Raw genomic sequence first — 19,331 nt, 5'->3', positions numbered from 1 at the left:
TCAGCGAATCCGTCGTGACGCGCGAAGCCTCCGAGCAGCTTTCCATGAGAAAATCTCTTGTTAAAAGTGAAATCTTCCGGAAAATGGCTGATGTCCAACTCTTGTGATAACCAGAGAAATTGCACATGATGGTCCCGGATCCATAAAGCCATCCGTTTAGAAATGAAATGGTCGTTTCAGCCTGTCGATCGAGGCTCGAAGCGCCGTGCGCCATTGTGGGCCATCCTTAAAGCGGTAGTAACACTCCTTAATCTCTGTGAAGCCCATAAAATTCTGAATGGTTTCCAGCTGCCTGTCTCTAACAGTTTCTGAAAAAATTCTGATGGAAAAAAAGCCCAAATCATTCCGCCATTTCCTCGCAATGAAAAAACGATGAGAGGGGTGCACCAGTGCTCACTCAAAGCCTGCCCACAGGCGAATGACGCAACCGACAGGCGTGAAAAAACTCACGCATGCGCACGAAGGTTCAAGCTTGGCTGACGTAAAAACATATGAATCAAATCCATATATTTTTTGCATAAAATAAAAAGGTCGGATACTTTTCTCACAGACATCGTATATATATATATATAAATCACCAAACACACACGCACACACAGACACACACACACAGATTATTATAATTTGTAGTAGTATTACTTGACTAAACAGCAGATTGTCAAAAATTGACCAACCACCTTTTGTGATCATATACATACCCATCCACATGTGTACATTCATGTACTATATCTCACCTGATCGAGGCACTGATTGCGTAAGTAGCGCATAGCCTGCTGAATCCCCTGAGGGAGAGGCTGGCCTGTCCGCTGAACAATGACTTGCAGTGGGACACCAAACACATTCCTGTCTTTGTAGTCGCGCACCTTTATCCGTTTCATGAACTTTGGCACAGCCCTGTAACATACACAGAAATAACAATTAAGCAATATGGACACACACTGACATGCATTTATTTATTTGTCAGATATCGATAAATAGGTCAACAGTTTGATATGGCTGCATTAATCCTTACTAAAGCGCATGCAGAATTTTAGTCTCACACAATAATGATCATTAACTATAATGGTTCTTGTAGTGATGCATTTTAAGGTCCCATAAAAATGAAACTTATATGAAATGCTATTGATACACACAAAGAAAATGAAAACAAGCATTTGAATTGACAAAATTTTACTCAAAAGTGTATTTTTTCTGTAATTTATTAAGACCTTTGACATGCTTCTCCAGTAAGAGCAGATTTTTGTATTTCAATTTCACTCACTCACTCACTCACCGTAAATGGACTGCATTTATATAGCACTTATCCATCTGCTCAAAGCGTGCTTTACACATCAAATGCATCACATTTACCCCGATGTCAGGCTGCTGCCATGCAAGGCGCCCACTACACACCGGGAGTGACTAGTGGATAAAGGACCTTGCCTAAGGGCCCTTAGTGATTTTCTAGTCAGGCTGGGATTTGAACCAAGCAGCAGCTGTACTCCGAGCTTCTCACCTTATCTCTAAGAGAGACACCCGCTACCCTCATGAGGAAGCCCATTTTGGCGCTTGCACCCACGATCTAGTTCTTTGTCATGACCCAACTCTCATGACCTCATGAGAGTAAGAACGAAGACTGACCAGTAGATCGAGAGCTTCGCCTTCTGGCTCAGCTCCCTTTTCATCACAATAGTACAGTAGAGCGAATGCAATACTGTCCCTGCTGCACCAATTTTCCAGCCAATATCACACTCGATTCACGCTCCATTCACTCCCATTCACTCATTCACTTCACTCATGAACAAGACCCTGAAGTACTTGAACTCCTTCACTTCAATCAATCAATCAATCAATTTTTTTTATATAGCGCCAAATCACAACAAACAGTTGCCCCAAGGCGCTTTATATTGTAAGGCAAGGCCATACAATAATTATGTAAAACCCCAACGGTCAAAATTACCCCCTGTGAGCAAGCACTTGGCTACAGTGGGAAGGAAAAACTCCCTTTTAACAGGAAGAAACCTCCAGCAGAACCAGGCTGAGGGAGGGGCAGTCCTCTGCTGGGACTGGTTGGGGCTGAGGGAGAGAACCAGGAAAAAGACATGCTGTGGAGGGGAGCAGAGATCGATCACTAATGATTAAATGCAGAGTGGTGCATACAGAGCAAAAAGAGAAAGAAACAGTGCATCATGGGAACCCCCCAGCAGTCTACGTCTATAGCAGCATAACTAAGGGATGGTTCAGGGTCACCTGATCCAGCCCTAACTATAAGCTTTAGCAAAAAGGAAAGTTTTAAGCCTAATCTTAAAAGTAGAGAGGGTGTCTGTCTCCCTGATCTGAATTGGGAGCTGGTTCCACAGGAGAGGAGCCTGAAAGCTGAAGGCTCTGCCTCCCATTCTACTCTTACAAACCCTAGGAACTACAAGTAAGCCTGCAGTCTGAGAGCGAAGCGCTCTATTGGGGTGATATGGTACTACGAGGCCCCTAAGATAAGATGGGACCTGATTATTCAAAACCTTATAAGTAAGAAGAAGAATTTTAAATTCTATTCTAGAATTAACAGGAAGCCAATGAAGAGAGGCCAATATGGGTGAGATATGCTTTCTCCTTCTAGTCCCCGTCAGTACTCTAGCTGCAGCATTTTGAATTAACTGAAGGCTTTTTAGGGAACGTTTAGGACAACCTGATAATAATGAATTACAATAGTCCAGCCTAGAGGAAATAAATGCATGAATTAGTTTTTCAGCATCACTCTGAGACAAGACCTTTCTGATTTTAGAGATATTGCGTAAATGCAAAAAAGCAGTCCTACATATTTGTTTAATATGCGCTTTGAATGACATATCCTGATCAAAAATGACTCCAAGATTTCTCACAGTATTACTAGAGGTCAGGGTAATGCCATCCAGAGTAAGGATCTGGTTAGACACCATGTTTCTAAGATTTGTGGGGCCAAGTACAATAACTTCAGTTTTATCTGAGTTTAAAAGCAGGAAATTAGAGGTCACCCATGTCTTTATGTCTGTAAGACAATCCTGCAGTTTAGCTAATTGGTGTGTGTCCTCTGGCTTCATGGATAGATAAAGCTGGGTATCATCTGCGTAAAAATGAAAATTTAAGCAATACCGTCTAATAATACTACCTAAGGGAAGCATGTATAAAGTGAATAAAATTGGTCCTAGCACAGAACCTTGTGGAACTCCATAATTAACTTTAGTCTGTGAAGAAGATTCCCCATTTACATGAACAAATTGTAATCTATTAGACAAATATGATTCAAACCACCGCAGCGCAGTGCCTTTAATGCCTATGGCATGCTCTAATCTCTGTAATAAAATTTTATGGTCAACAGTATCAAAAGCAGCACTGAGGTCTAACAGAACAAGCACAGAGATGAGTCCACTGTCCAAGGCCATAAGAAGATCATTTGTAACCTTCACTAATGCTGTTTCTGTACTATGATGAATTCTAAAACCTGACTGAAACTCTTCAAATAGACCATTCCTCTGCAGATGATCAGTTAGCTGTTTTACAACTACCCTTTCAAGAATTTTTGAAACGTTAACGTTTTTGCTTATTGGTCCTTCAGAGTGGTCGTTGTTTTTGGGGGTGTTTGTCAGGAAAATGAAATTGCACTTGGGGCAAGACCGCATTCCCTACCCACAGTAGGTAATCCATTGGTTTCCTGTGCACCATGGCCTCAGATTTAGAGGTGCTGATCCTCATCCTGGCTTCACACTCGACTGCGACTTTACCAGGGGACCTGAGTAATGTGACGCCCCTGTAATTGGCACACACTGCCAGCACACAATGCCAGCGGCCATTTTTAAATACGGGGACCACCACTCCAGTTTGCCAGTCCTTTGGCGCTGTCCTAGACGTCTACGCAATATTGAAGAGAACTGTCATCCAAGACAGTTCCTCCACACCCAGAGCCTTCAGCATTTCCAGACAGAACTCATCAACCCCTGGGGCTTTGCCACTGCAGAGTTGTTTGACTACCTCAGTGACTTCCACCAGAGCTTTGCTCGGACAGAGCTTCAGATATTACCAGTTCATCCGCACTATCCGTTTGGGCTTATCAGGTCTGTCCAAAGTCCTCCCCCACCTTCTGATCCAACTAACCACCAGATGGTAATCAGTTGACAGCTCTGCACCTCTCTTCACCCAAGTGTCCAGAACATGCAGCCTCAGATCAGATGATGCAATCACAAAATCGATTATCGACCTTCAGCCTCGGGTGCTCTGGTACCATGTTCACTTATGAGCATCCATATGTTCGAACATGATGTTTGTTATGGACAGTCCATGACTAGAACAGAAGTCCAACAACAAACTCTGATCTAAACCACTCTGGTTTAGATCAGGGAAGCCGTTCCTCCTAATCACGCCTCTCCAGGTGTCTCCGTCATTGCACACATGTGCAATGAAGCCTCCCAGCAGAACAATGGAGTCCCCCACTGGCGCACCATACAGGACTCCATTAAGGGACTTCAAGAAGACTGAATACTCTGAACTGCTGTTCACACAAACAACAGTCAGAATCCCCTCCCACCCGAAGGTGCAGGGACGCGACCCTCTCATCTACCAGGGTAAACTCCAACATAGCGGCGCTCAGCCGGGGACTCATGAGTATCCTCACAACCGCCTGGTGCCTCACACCCTGGGCAACTGCAGAGAAGCATAAGGTCCAACCCCCAATAAGGAGAGTGGTTCTAGAGCAGAAGCAGTGCGTGCAAGTGAGGCTCACCAGATCTATCTGGTTACACTCCACCTTCCTCCGTACAAGCTCCGGCTCCTTCCCCCAAAGTAAGGTGACGTTCCATGCCACCAGAGCTGTGTTTAAATGCTGTTGGGGTGTCACCTTGAATATTTAGAATGCAGTACATTGCGGTCAGACTGCACTTCGACTGGCGTTCAACAGTTTTCCACCTGGAACGCACCTCAACAGTGAGAGCATGTTCTCTACATTCGGGCTGTCCATGCAACTGTGCCCAACTGTTTAGATTGCTCTCAGAATGGTGTCTGACATTTTCTGCTGCACCTCCACACTTCCCGAATGTAGGCGGAATTTCCATTCGGATGGCATTCGGGCTCATTCGGCCTCTGGAGTGACCTGGTGTGATGGGGCTAGTATTCCTGCTGCATTCTAGCAGCGTTTCATTAGTTGTACTGTGTTCCACCTACATTCGAACTGCGTTCGGGAGCTATTACACACGGCATGTGCAGGGATCATTCGAGGTGGGTCGGGCACAATCTGAGTATTCAGAAAGCATTCTTAGGCATTTCTTATTCCCTCCCAGATGCAGCACAAATTGTGCCCCCCCCCCCCCCCATTCAGCCTGATTCAGCTTCATTCATACTCATTTTTCCTAAGTGTGATGGGCCCTTAAGAAAGTGTTCTGTGTGTGCCTGCAAGAAGAAAACTTGGTGGCTGTAGAAGTCTGACTTGAGGTCTATGAGATGGGTGGATAAACAGAGGATAAGTGGAGAACAGAGCAGGAGACTTGGGGGTAAAAGAGGTGGGACCTACTGTACATGGTGTATAATTGTATGTGTGTATGTGAGCATGAACAACAAGTTTATCACCAGTAACCCTCAGTTAAAACATGCAGTTCAGATCATTTCGCAAGAATGTGCCCATAGATTTATGGCTGTGTATCTGCTCACATGGGTGTGAGTGTGTTGAGCAAACAGATGTAATGTGCGACTCAGTACAAGCTTGTCTTTACAACAGTCAGCAATCACTGGACTCAAAGTGTTTCTCAGAAACACAATGTGGAAAAAAATGGAAAAAGATTAAGTTATGATCTCATCTCTGCCTGTCAGAAAGGACAGCTTCAAGTAAAACAAAATAAGAAAAGCGGGACACGCACAGATAAACATGGTGTTTTTGGCTTTCAGAATTCTTTACATCACATATGAAAAGCATTTCAAACATTACATCACATGGTAACAAAACACGTAATGCTGGGAGCGACTGGATGATTGAGTGATTTACAATTTGTCTGCATATTTACTCTATAACTCTGTACATTATAGTTTGACTGCGACCAATTTCTGTTCATCAGTTTTTCCAGTGATATAAAACATGGATGCTGGCAACTGCTCTTTCACCCACTGATGTCAGTAAATGTTCTGTCTCATTAGTGGGACACGTGTGAAAGGGGAACATGTATCAGAATTCAGCAAACTTTGAAGAACTTACAGTCGGACTGGAGTTACATTCTTCCTGGTGAGGTGCATGTGAGAGCGCAGGGACGGCTCGAAAGCACGAGTACAACATTCTACATCCTGTTACGTAGGTCCCTTCTGGGAGCATGTGCTGGTGCTGCATATTGCTGTGGCCACCACACCATGTATCCTGGATGGCACACAGACAGTAAAGTGGTGCATCTCCACATTTCGAAAGTAGCTATCTTTATATCTGCTGCAGCCAGGGGAAATGCGGGTGTCTCGTTGGCCTTTTCTTGTTGCTGGGCTCCTCAACACCGAGGCACCTGTGTGCTGGATTATGACCAGAAGAACATGACACATGGACAAAATGTCATCACTGTTGCTCCCTCACATCTGAGTCTCCCAAAGTGTCCATTCAATTGACACAAAGACATTCCAGCCGTATCCATAATCATCTGGACAAACAGAGTACCAAAAACACCAAAAATATCACCTTAGGTGACTGGCTAGCAGCTAAGTCTCACAAACACACAATAAGATAGAACCAGGACCTTAAAACTTGGACCTTCATTCTCCTCCAATGGTATCACATCCTGTTCGAGGACCTCATGACTGCAGAAACCCTTCTCAGAAGTCTCTTGGTCTCAAAGGACTTGGACACAGAGACATAAGAGATAAGCGAATGTCTCTTCAAGTTCAACACTTTGGCCACATACAAATACACTTCAGGTGAACAGGAAGTCAAGAACATCAATGAAAGCCCCCCACATTCACATTGCCTCAATTTGAATGATGGACTGTCTAAAAGTTTAGTGTACAGTGGTGCCTCGTTTATCGCGGGAGTTACGTTCTAAAAATAGCCCGCGATAGGCGAAATCCGCGAAGTGGCCAGCGTTATTTTTTACAATTATTATAGACGTTTTAAAGCTGTAAAAACCCTCACTAAATCAAATCAAATCAATTTTATTTATATAGCGCCAAATCACAACAAACAGTTGCCCCAAGGCGCTTTATATTGTAAGGCAGGCCATACAATAATTATGTAAAACCCCAACGGTCAAAACGACCCCCTGTGAGCAAGCACTTGGCTACAGTGGGAAGGAAAAACTCCCTTTTAACAGGAAGAAACCTCCAGCAGAACCAGGCTCAGGGAGGGGCAGTCTTCTGCTGGGACTGGTTGGGGCTGAGGGAGAGAACCAGGAAAAAGACATGCTGTGGAGGGGAGCAGAGATCGATCACTAATGATTAAATGCAGAGTGGTGCATACAGAGCAAAAGAGAAAGAAACAATGCATCATGGGAACCCCCCAGCAGTCTACGTCTATAGTAGCATAACTACGGGATGGTTCAGGGTCACCTGATCCAGCCCTAACTATAAGCTTATATTGCAAGGCAAAGCCATACAATAATTACGGAAAAACCCCAACGGTCAAAACGACCCCCTGTGAGCAAGCACTTGGCGACAGTGGGAAGGAAAAACTCCCTTTTAACAGGAAGAAACCTCCAGCAGAACCAGGCTCAGGGAGGGGCAGTCTTGTGCTGGAACTGGTTGGGGCTGAGGGAGAGAATAAGGAAAGAGACATGCTGTGGAAGACAGCAGAGATCAATCACTAATGATTAAATGCAGAGTGGTGCATACAGAGCAAAAAGAGAAAGAAACGCACAGTGCATCATGGGAACCCCCCAGCAGTCTAAGTCACTACACACTTTATACACTTTTCTCAATCAGGCATGAACATTTTCTCACTTTTCTCTCGTGTGTAAACACTCTCAAAGTTCAAACCTGAGTAGAAAAATAAGACCAACCTGTTTTCAGGCCCAAACATTTGTTTGAGAAATAAAAATAGAATGTTTTCCTATAAATAATTATGATGGCTTTTAGAACTAACAAATTTAATTTTAACGATTAACGTACGAGGTTGGACACATAAGAAATTATTAATATTGACTGACCAGTATTTCACAGTTCCTCTGATCGCGCCTCTTCGTCCTGGCGCTGCTACACTGTCACGTCTTTTTCCACTCATACCTCGCTGCAGGTGTCTTTTTCCGAGTGTAGAACACAGTTATGGGTAGTTGTTGGCGCACTTTTTTCTTCTGGGCGAGAAGATTCTTATAAACAGACACGCAGAACACAATGCGCATGCTCTCCCTTCACGGTGTCACGACCGACTGCTTGATGAGGCCGCGGAACACAATGCACTGTAAAAAAAAAAAAGCATGCAAAATTGGACTAAAAAAAATCCGCGAAACAGCAAGGCCACGAAAGGTGAACCGCGTTATAGCGAGGGACCACTGTACATAAACAATCAAATGTATATGTATGGGTGTTCTAATTCTGATGTGTGCAATTATTACGTTCAACTTGTAATAATTGTGGATTAATTGTATTTTTGTCTGAGGTGACTGGGTGGGAAGAAGTTTCGTTGCACTTGTAATGACAATAAATTTATCTATCTAGCTTAGTTTTTATGTAGGATGGTTGCAAACCCAGACACTCCACCTCCTCACTCAGCTTCTCAAGTGCTGCATTCAGGGCAGCCATTGATTCTGTAAAAATGATGGCCTGGTTTGGAAATCAAACTTTTCCGTCGCTAACAAAGGCACCTACACCGCTGGTGTCCACAATCCTGCCCAATATTCAGCAAAAGCAAGCAGTGAACAGTGAAGGAGCCACAGATCCCTGATGAATACCAGAATTCCCAACAGTCACAGATTCTGCCTTTGTGTCGCCCAGCGCTCACAGTGTCTGTGTACGGAGGCTACCTGTGATATCCACCAGCTGAGTGGGGATCCTGCATTTTTTCAGAATGCAATCACTGTTAAACTACGACCAACTGTGTTGCTGTCAGTTACTGCAGTGCAAATATTCTCCATTTTGTTTGTCACTGAACAATGTTAAAAAAGACACGAACTAACTAACCAAGACAGAAACAATTGGACACAAGACCACTCAGCCTGACTGAATTATGAGAATTTAATAGTCGTGCAGCTGTCAGTCACACCAGAGGAACATGTGTAGCATTACACACAGACCACAAGAACAAGACAAGAAGCAGTCCTCCTCACAGAAAAGGTCACACTACAGGAGGAACTGGCAGACTGGTTCAGATGGTTTCTTCTTGTGAGCCATTTGTCATTTTGCTCATGTCTTGCATTCATCCTCAAAAGAAATGGTGTGGAAATGGAAGCACAAAAAAGTGAACAGCTGACTGATGCCACTGTGAAGCTGACCAATCAGCAGGAGATCTTTAAAGCTTTTGTGACGTCAAAGGCTTTAAAGATTTTTCTGTCATTCTGTCTGTGGTAATATGCAATAACTTTACAGGCCTTGAAAAGAATGTCAAAGCTGACGTCTGATCAGCTGCAGCTACACGACACCAGCTGCACATGGAGGGGAGCTGCTTGGATGGAGTGGGAGGACAGGTGGAGGGTTAAACTTCTATGAATCTGATTGTAGACAACATGCACTATGGAAAAGCAATAACCGACAACCAGCCCACCACATCACCATCTGCTAAAGCCACGTCCGCGCCACATGCTCTTCCAGTTCACTCACCAGCTGAAGCCGTGTTTGTTGATAGGTGTGTGCTTCTCCAGCAGAGCAGTAAGATGCAGCAGGGAAAGTTTCTGCAGCAAATTCATCTGCAGCACAGACTGGCAGCTAATCTGGAGCTGGGCGGAGGCCAAACTGGGACGATGAGAGTTCTGAAAGCTCGGCCATCGGAGTTTCTGTGGCCTGGTGTACAGACAGAGAACCAAAGGTTACAAATAAGGATGTGAAAAACAAACACACAACACTGTGGTGTTATGACAATTTGCACTGATATACAGTGCCCTCCAAAAGTACCGGAACACTTGGTGGTTAAACATGGAGTTCTCCTTCCAACCCAGTCTCACGGCAAGTCATGATTCAGCAGCATGAAACATACATTAATCTATTGGTTCGTGATATTGTGACGAAAAGTGTCTCATTTTCATCACGGCAGCACAAATTCATTCTCATTCATTCCGTGATGGCTGCACGAAATTAAAAGTGAAGCGGGGGGGTCGGGGTGGTTATGGTTAGGGTGGGTAGAAAGAGTAAGATTAGGTTATGGTTAAGGTTAGGGTTGGGGGTAGGAGCAGGGTTAGGAATTTGACTCATTTCCTCACGGGACCACGAAAAAAAAACATGCGAGACCGGGCTGGGTATTTCACACATTTGTTTATGCATTTTCAAATATAAAAATACAAAAAATAAAAATTTCTAAAATTATCTTCCTTAAAGTCATACTGAAAGCAAATCTCAACAACTTGAGATACAGTAATTGAAAATGTAAAAGCCAAGATCATAGGTTGCATAAGTAATGGAAAACTTTGGTAAAATACCTGTAAATAAAAAGTCCCAACAGCTGAACCTTTGTTTTCACTCGGGGTCACCACAGCAGATCCAAAGTGGATCTGCATGTTGATGTGGCACAGGTTTACACCGGATGCCCTTCCTGACGCAACTCCATATTACATGGAGAAAGGTGGCAGGGGTTAGGTTTGAAACATGAACCTTTGCCCCCTTATAGTAATACCTGTAAATAATTAGTTTTATTGCCGATTTTCTTCAGACAAGTCGGGGGATGGATACATGAACATTTACAAGTCACTGAATGTGTCTTGGACTTTATTACATCAGTTATGAGGAAATGCAAACAGTTTGGCACTCTGTGGTAAATCTGCATGGAGTTTTGCATTTTGTATCACTAGTTATACAGCTTCATGATGAAGTGGTATGGAGGAGGATTTTCTTAAAATGAAGACCTGAAAGTTTAGCAACAATTTGCCAGAAGGTACATCTGAGATGCAAGCCTAGATTTGATGTTTTGGTGAAAGAAAATCCTCCTCTATACCACTTCATCATGAATCTCTATAACTGGTAGGGCTGCCATGATTAGTGGACTAGTCACGATTATGTTGACTATCAAAATAGTCGGTTACTAATTTAATAATCAATGTAATCATTTATTTTTTTAAGCTTTGTTTTTCTCTCAAAACTGCTGCTGTTTTTTCGTCTGCCTTTCTGTCACTGACGCACATGTGCAGTAGTGGTAATCTTGGTCAGCTGTGATGTCACAGGAAAAGTTACGTCCAAACAATATCATGCATGGCTAGATGGCAACGAAGCTCAAACGTTCGGGAGCATTTTAATCAAATTAAAGAGAAAAACATGCAATGCAAAATCTGCAAGGCAGAACTTGCCTTTCATGGCAGTGCAATGGTGATGCAGGAGCATCTGAGAAGGAAACATGTTGTGGCTGATTCTGACAATGGGAGAGTCATCTCGGTAAGCTAACTGGCTAGTTAGCCGCTAACATTAATGTCTATAGTCAATTGCTTGCTTAGCTGTAAATGTTAACATTAATAATGATCATTTCATTAGCCTTAGCACACATATGTGTTTACTGTAACGTTATAAGAGTGATGTCATGTTTGAATCCGAAATGTGATAATGTTGATGTTTTATAACGCTATGTTACAGTACTAAAAATACGTTCCTCTTCAATGAATGAGTTTGCTACTAAGTAAAAGTTGAATGAACTATCATCTTAATTGTCTTTATTTTTAATTTGCACATACTTTAAACACTTCAAGCTTGAAGCTAATGATGGTTATATAAGAGCAGCTGCACGCTGGTGCATTAAGCCACAATTTACGTATGATCCAATTAGTCAACTAATCGCAAAAATAATCAGTGACTAGTCGATTATCAAAATAATCGTTTGGGGCAGCCCTAATAACCTGGGATACAAAATGCAAAACATGCACTATGCACAATTTCTCCAATCACAGCCATAGAAGCCTTCTGGGTTGTCCAGGTGTTTTGGTGGCTTTCCTCTCTCTTTTCCTTTTTTCACAGTCAATCAGTTTTTGAGAACAGTCTACTCCATGCAGATTTACCACAGAGTGCCATATTGTTTGTATTTCTTTATAAATAAAGTCCAAGACATATTTAGTGACTTGGAAATGTTCATGAATCCATCCCTTGACTTGTCTGAAGACAACTGGCAATAAAACTGATTACTTATGCAATCCCTCATCTTGGCTTTTACATTTTTAATTAATTTCTATCAAGCTGTAGATATTTGCTTTCAGTTTGAGTTTAAGGAAAATAATTTTAGCCTGACATCGGGATGAATGTGAGGCATTATTATAAAGCGCTTTGAGCGTCTGATGCAGATGGAAAAGCGCTATATACTGTAAATGCAGTCCATTTACCATTTCTATGGAGAGCATTCCAAAGTGAAGCATTTCAAAGAGTTCAGCAGATTCCATAAGGTAAGAAGCCTCAGTGGGCCGCTCCCACCACCAACCAGTGCACAGCACAGTGGAAGTGATCACAACATAGACCTGGGCATAACCTGGTTTTACTGCTATTCATGTAGCACAATAGAATAGATTAGAACAGATGTTTACTGTCATTGCATTTCTGCAATGAAATGCTGGTGGCATTTTCTAAACAGCTATACCCAAAAAAACAACACAACAGCAGCTTTAAAAACAATGAACAATGAATAACAGGATGGCAAGACCTTCTTAAAATACCAAAAGAGAAGAAGAAAAAAAGTGCTTAGTAAATTATTCAGGTGCTTAATGCTTAGTGAGGTAGGATAATATGTATGAAAACAGGCTGTATTATTTATTGCACATGTTGATATTTGTGACTGAATGTCTGTTTGTGGGAGGGGAACAGGGTCGGGTGATGGAGGCTACAGCTCTGGGGAAAAAGCTGTTCCTTAGCCTATTAGTCTGTGTCCTTATAGTGTGGTACCTCTTCCCTGACAGCAGAGGAGCAAACAGGGAACGTTCCAGGTGGCTGTTGTCCTTTCAGATGGCCCGTGCTTTCCTCTGCTCAACATGCACAGGCTTAATGCCTGACTTCTGTTACCAACTAAAAGTTGTTCTAAATAGCAATGTAGCTCTTATGCCGCATTCACACCGATGACGGCGAGATGTTGCCATGTAATCCCTATGGAAGGATGCGTTGTGGCACCACAAAAGTCCAAGCTACGCAATGCGACCCGATGGATGCGAATAAAGCAACATGCATAAAGCGATGTTGAGTGATTGGCATGTTTGTGTCGCGATATCGCGTTGCATCGTGTTGCGTCGCTCTCTTCCCCAAGTTGAAAAATCTGAACTTTTTCGTCTTGTCGCGCCACCGTGACCAATCAGGGTCTGGATATGTAGTGACGTGGAGATGTCTGGAGTTTATACTTGATGTGGACATGTCCTGTCTCTGGCAATCAGCCTGTGAGCAGGACTTATGTCCTTTTTGTCCTTTATTTAACACAATTATGACAGAGGTTGAGGGGAGAGAGAGCAAGGAACTGCAGCAGCAGACAGTTTTTTTTTTTTCTGTCTTCACATGTGAACGATTCGTCCGTGAAAATAATTTTATTTACTACAAAGATGTATAATAAAACAAATGGTGACTGGTTTATAACACAATTATGACAGAGTTGGAGGGGAGAGTCAAGAACTGCAGCAGCAGCCAGTTTTGTTTCTTTTTTTTTAAATTGTTCACATGTGCGCGCGTGAACAGGACAGGAGGTCCTCAAACTGGGTCCTGGAGAGGCAGAAGTACCACTGAAAGCGGCCGTCATCCAGACGCAGCTCCTGCAGCAAATGATGAAACTCCCTGAATTGGGAACATCTCATGAGGATGTTGTGAACCTGGGGGCAGTGCTGCTGGCGGCGTTTTTCAGGTTACAAATAGAGCACAGCAACTTGCTCCATGTGATCAAGGTCTGCCATGTTGACTTGACAGCGGGCGAAATGGAAGCTCTTCCTATTTGATGATGCATTGGGGAGAATTTTTGCAGTGAAATTTCCGCCCAAGCAGAGACACATGGTGGCGCATCCACTGCCAGGCGAGGGACGCACATTTGTGGCGTCGGGTGTGAACGCGGCATTAAAGGCGATGACAGATCCTTGCTGTCATTCATGTTACAGGCCAAACACACTCATGATGAATTAAGTCACTAAATACAACCCCTTTGTACACTCGCACCTTATTTTGCATTCAGATTACAGGCCGTATAAACAGATAAACAAATAGAGCAGCTGGGCATGCTTCAACTGCAGTTTGTGCTGTGCACTTTAGACCATGCACTATACATCGTCAAGATAAGGCCCAGTATGTATCATTGTTTATTATTTGCTGTGGCTTTAAACATGTTCTGACAGTACCTCAGTGTTTCCTGGCTCCCAGTTCAACACCCACCCGTGCCCATTCTCCATTCAATATGGAGTTGTGTCAGGAGTAGCATCTGGCGCAAAACGTGCCCCAAATCAACATGCAGATCCACCTCAGATATAATGTGGTGACCCTGGAAAAAGGGAGCAGCTGAAGGGACTTACTTTTTATTGCTAGTAATTAATTAATTTTTGGCAATACACAGGGACACAACTGAAAGCTTTTTACTAGCAGCTGTAGTACAAGTTCTTTCTTATATATTAGAAATTCATTTTAGATTTTCACCACTGACCTGTTGCTGCGCGTCAAAGATGTTCCAACTCCAGAATCCCTTCTCTCTCTCATTCCATCCTCTCCCTCCCTGAGAATTCCTGTGCTGTCTCGGTCACTTCCATTCTCAGTTTCCTCTAATTGGTTTTGCAGAGGGGAGGACAGGCACGGAGAGGCTGAATCTAGTGCTGAATCAGAGTCTTCTTCTTCCTCTTCATCTTCTTCATCTTCCTCTTCTTCACCAGCTACAGCCTGTGACCAGACATGAACAAAGCTCTGGAGGCTGCTGACGTGCTGCAGAACTTCCTCCAGTCTGTGCACATCTCCTCCTTCCTCCCCTATCACCTCTTCTCTCTCAGTGCACGGGACATTGTCATAGAAACTGAGCCGACTCTCAACAGAACCCGAAGAGCTGTAACGCTGATGCCTGCTTTGCCGTCCCCTGAGAATAACCGTATTCCCATTATCATTCCTACTGTTGGTGTGTGAACTCCCGTTGCACAGGGACTTGGGAAAAGTTCCAGGCTTGTGTCCTTCTGGTAAGTAGAAGAAGATCATGCTCTGCATTTTGCCCTCCTCTTCTTCTACTTGTCTAACATTATCTCGAGCACTGCAGCTGCTCCTGTGGTTCTGCTCATTAGCTGTCGGCCTATTACGAGCTTTGCGTCGTGTTGGTGAGGCAGGCTTACGCTGGGATAATGGCTGTTTATCTGAACATTGATTAAGGATGCTGAAAGGGTCAAACCCCTCTAAATACATCCCCCCTCTTTTACTCGATCCTGCTGCTGCACTGTGACTTCGAGTGCGGGTCACGGGGCTCGGCGTGCTCACTGCACTTCCACTGCTGGCTTCAGACTGGCTGCTGCCGGTGCTGCCGGTGCTGGTCTGCGTGGAGTAGGAAACACATGGATTCCGGTTAAGTGTCATAACCTGAGGTGGATAACTTGAGGAGTTATGATTAACATTTTGATGGAGGGTAATACTGGAGATATCTACACAATTCAACCGACGCAACTTATCATCATCTAGACCCTCTTTGATAACAGGGCCACTGATTTCTATCTTCCTGCCACTGGTGTTTGTCTTCTTCTTCCTCTTGGAGGAGGCACTGCTGTGGAGCCGAAGACTCTCCATCCTCTTGAGGAAGCTCTTAGCTCGTGAACGTGTGCTTTTCAGATTGCCACCTCCTTTCTCCAGACTTCCTCCAACTCCTACCATCCCTGTTTTCATATCAAATGTGAACTGCCCAAATGTCTCCAAGGGGGATGGAGGTAAGCCATCAGAGAGATAGTCCTCATTAGCACACCCTGACCCACCTGTGCCTGAGGATGAACACATGCTCATTACAGAGTTGGCACGAGTGGAATCAGTGGGTACACTCTCAGTCGCCGTGGCAACACCATGGCTCTTATCTTCGCCTCGCCCGCCACTCCCACTGCTGTGGACAGAACCCACTTCAGGTTGCTCACTTAAGTCAGTCAGCACACTCTCTGAGCTATTGCCTTCACAGAGCATGAGCTTCCCTGTCTGAGAAACGCCATCCTTCAGACATGGCGGCATGATAGCATCTGTTGGCAGCATAGAGAAAACTTCCAGCTCCTCCATACGTGACCAGCGCTTGCTGTCTCTTTGGAAGGTCCAACGGCCGCTGATAGCACAAAGTTCATCTTCATCTGAATCTTCACTCTGGGAAAGAAGAGGAAGAAAGCGAGAGTGGAAATGAGAGCTTCATTAAGCACAATTCATTTGCTAACATTCCTCAACTTTAAAAAAGAACCGTGAACTAAAAGTTGGTTGAATGACTTGTTGGTAATGTTGCCACCTGGGAGGGGCCATCAGAAACCAATGACAAGAACACACACACCCCCCCCCAAAAAAAAACAACAAAAAAAAAAACAAAACAAACAACAATAACAAAACATGAACTTTGACTTGTATTCCACTGCAGATAGCACAAACTCACGATGTTTCATGTTTTGTGTGCTCAGCTTCATTTCATTTGTTAATATAAATTCATTACTGCATTTAAGACCTGCAACACATCCCAAAAAACTGGGACAGTAGCAATTTGTACTACATGTTAAGCCTAAAGCATCAATTTAGGCGCCACGGCACCTTAGCGGTTAGCCCTGATGCCTCACAGTAAGAGAGTTGCGGGGTTGATTCCCGGCCTTTCTGTGTGGAGTTTGCATGTTCTCCCCGTGTCTGCGTGGGGTTCCTCCAGGCACTCTGGTTTACTCCCAGAATCAAAAACATGCTTATTTAGGGTCTGCTCCTTTCTCTGCCCCTGACCAAGGCAGCATCTCTACATGGAGTTGGTCTCTGGGTGCTGGACTGTGGCTGACCACTGCTCCTAGTGGTTGGATTGTGTCTAACTGTAATTAGGATGGGCTAAAGGCAGAGGACAAATGTTGTATGTGTGTATGTGCAATGACAATAAAGGCTCTCTTCTATTCTTCTGCAGCCAGCTTTCTTGAGAGCAGCCCACACTGTAGGTGTCCCGGCAATATTCCACCCAACACAGATGAGTGAAATGTTTAAGTCTCAGAAGTACTGTGCTCATTACTGCTGCTTGCAGACAATCCTCCAGAAAACCTCTCTCTTGTCACCATCTAAATACCAATGAACCATGTTCACTTCTTCACTTTTACATCCAATGACAGATCACACTCTGATTGATGTAATGCTTATTCCACTCAACACACACCTACTCTCTGTGTTTAGCAGATTAATGGAGTCATTTAGCAAGTCACTGAGTCATTAGAGTGTCCACAAAATTTCTGTAAGTAACCATAAAAACTTCTGCATATTCAGCTGTGAAAGTTTGGTTTGTGAAAAAGTAAACCTAGAGTAAACCTACTATTTTTAGCCATGTTGGTATCTTTTAACATGCAAATAAAATAAAATAAAAACAGTCAGAGCTTTCAAGCTTATTAGCTTATTGCTAATAAGCAAATTTAACATCTCCAGGTTTGCAAAAAGTGCTGGGATTGACATAAGGTCATCTGAGGCAAGATTTGGACCAAAAGTGCTCACAGTTACTGTTTTTATCGATCAACTGGAAAGCTGGTAGAAGGAATTAACATTTGTGTGTCTTGGTGGGATCATGGTACATCAGGGGAAATTGAGGTGCTAAAAATTCTGATGGGTGATTTTAGCTGAAGTTGGGTGACAAGAACAAGAATCTGGTCACCCGAGTATTTGCAGAATATCAAGCAAACACCACCAAACCACCAAGAAACACTGAGGAGCAGCATCTTACATCTCATATATAGTGCAGCAGATAAGAAAATATTTAGAGTGGAATCCTACAAATGGTGATACAAACATCAAATTCAGCACAAATAATCCATAGACATTAACTCTTTAAAAAAAAACAAAAAAAAAAACTGATTGGCCACTTGAATCTTCAATAGGCAGCCAGGTCGGGGTCAACTGAAGAATTACACAAGAGTCTAAATCAGGAGTGGGCAACTTGTCCCAGAAAAGGCCAAGAGGGTGCAGGTTTTCTTTGTAGCCACTGATTCCACCAGGTGATTTCACTGATTAATATCACTTTGAGCAGATGGACTCAGTTAATCAGTGAAATCACCTGGTGGAATCAGTGGCTACAAAGAAAACATGGACCCTCTTGGCCCTTTGTAGAACAAGTTGCCCACCGCTGATCTAAATTAAAAGATGCTCCAATCATATAGAAAACTACACCAAATTATTTGCCTGATCATAAAGATTCCAAAAAGTTATAGTTTGGACAATCTGTGACTGAATGTTATGGAGTTATGAGGTAAAAGCAGCAATAATGGTGAAAAAGGTCAGTTTCAGTTTGTACAGGGGACAAAAGTTAAAGTTGCTCCATTCATTTAGCTCCAGCTGTATTTGTGCAGAATTTGATGCTTATATCACCATTTGAAGGATTGTTTCAGTTATCTGCTGCACTAATAAACCAACAACAATAATCCACCCAAATTAAAGGAGAAATGCTGCTTTTAACATCCTGGACCTCATTTCTGACATAAAATAAGATCATTTACTCACCAATATAAGCTTGGTGTGATTAAAAGTCCATAGTTCAAACAACGTGTTCAGTTCAAATCTGGAGCAAACATTTTTCTTCTTCTAAGTTTAGAACTTTTGTGGTACACAGCACAAACTACTGGACAGGAGGAACCTAGCAGTCAATGTGACTTCACTGATTTGAAAATGCAGCTCTTTCAACCAGACGTGTGGTGCTGTGACATGTCAATCATCTGTGTCCAATCAGATTTCAGGGGAGTCCAGTGAAACCCCGGCCTCCGCTCTAGCTCCACCCATGCCAGGAAGTGTTTGACATTTGAACAGTTCCTGTTTCACTGTGACTGATAAATTGGCACTTCCTGTTAAGGACGCCCTGTACCATGAGTGATCTTTGCGCCGCTGCGTAACGCTTCGCTCATATTAATGTTTTCAAAAGGTTTGTGTTGATCGGGTTTTGATCAATAACACGATGATAAATAAGCATGGTATTAACATAAAATTAAATTTTGGATCATAGAGCATCTATGACAGAGGCTAGACACAAAATTCTGACAAATCCTACAACTAACTACAAGACACCCAACAGACACCAGATGACATGACTTTGGTTATCTTGTTGCAGGTATAAGCATGGTTTTGGTTAAGAAAATATAATTCCTGTT

The 19,331-nt window shown here is 43.3% G+C and overlaps 1 protein-coding gene across 2 annotated transcripts in view; it reads right to left on the bottom strand.

Moving 5' to 3' along the window:
• Positions 1 to 19,331, bottom strand: part of dlc1 (DLC1 Rho GTPase activating protein) — a 338,881-nt gene that overhangs the window by 43,015 nt on the left and 276,535 nt on the right. For both annotated transcript variants that reach the window (XM_034187341.1, XM_034187342.1), the window contains 3 exons: positions 14,678 to 16,341; positions 9,715 to 9,894; positions 735 to 894 (listed from right to left, as the gene is read on the bottom strand). In XM_034187341.1, the coding sequence (XP_034043232.1) occupies positions 735 to 894; positions 9,715 to 9,894; positions 14,678 to 16,341 (2,004 nt within the window). The remainder of the gene's footprint in view (positions 1 to 734; positions 895 to 9,714; positions 9,895 to 14,677; positions 16,342 to 19,331) is intronic.

This window comes from Thalassophryne amazonica, chromosome 15, assembly GCF_902500255.1.
Source record: "Thalassophryne amazonica chromosome 15, fThaAma1.1, whole genome shotgun sequence".
In the NCBI taxonomy this organism is placed as follows: domain Eukaryota; kingdom Metazoa; phylum Chordata; class Actinopteri; order Batrachoidiformes; family Batrachoididae; genus Thalassophryne; species Thalassophryne amazonica.
This window is presented reverse-complemented; position numbering and strand designations above follow the sequence as displayed.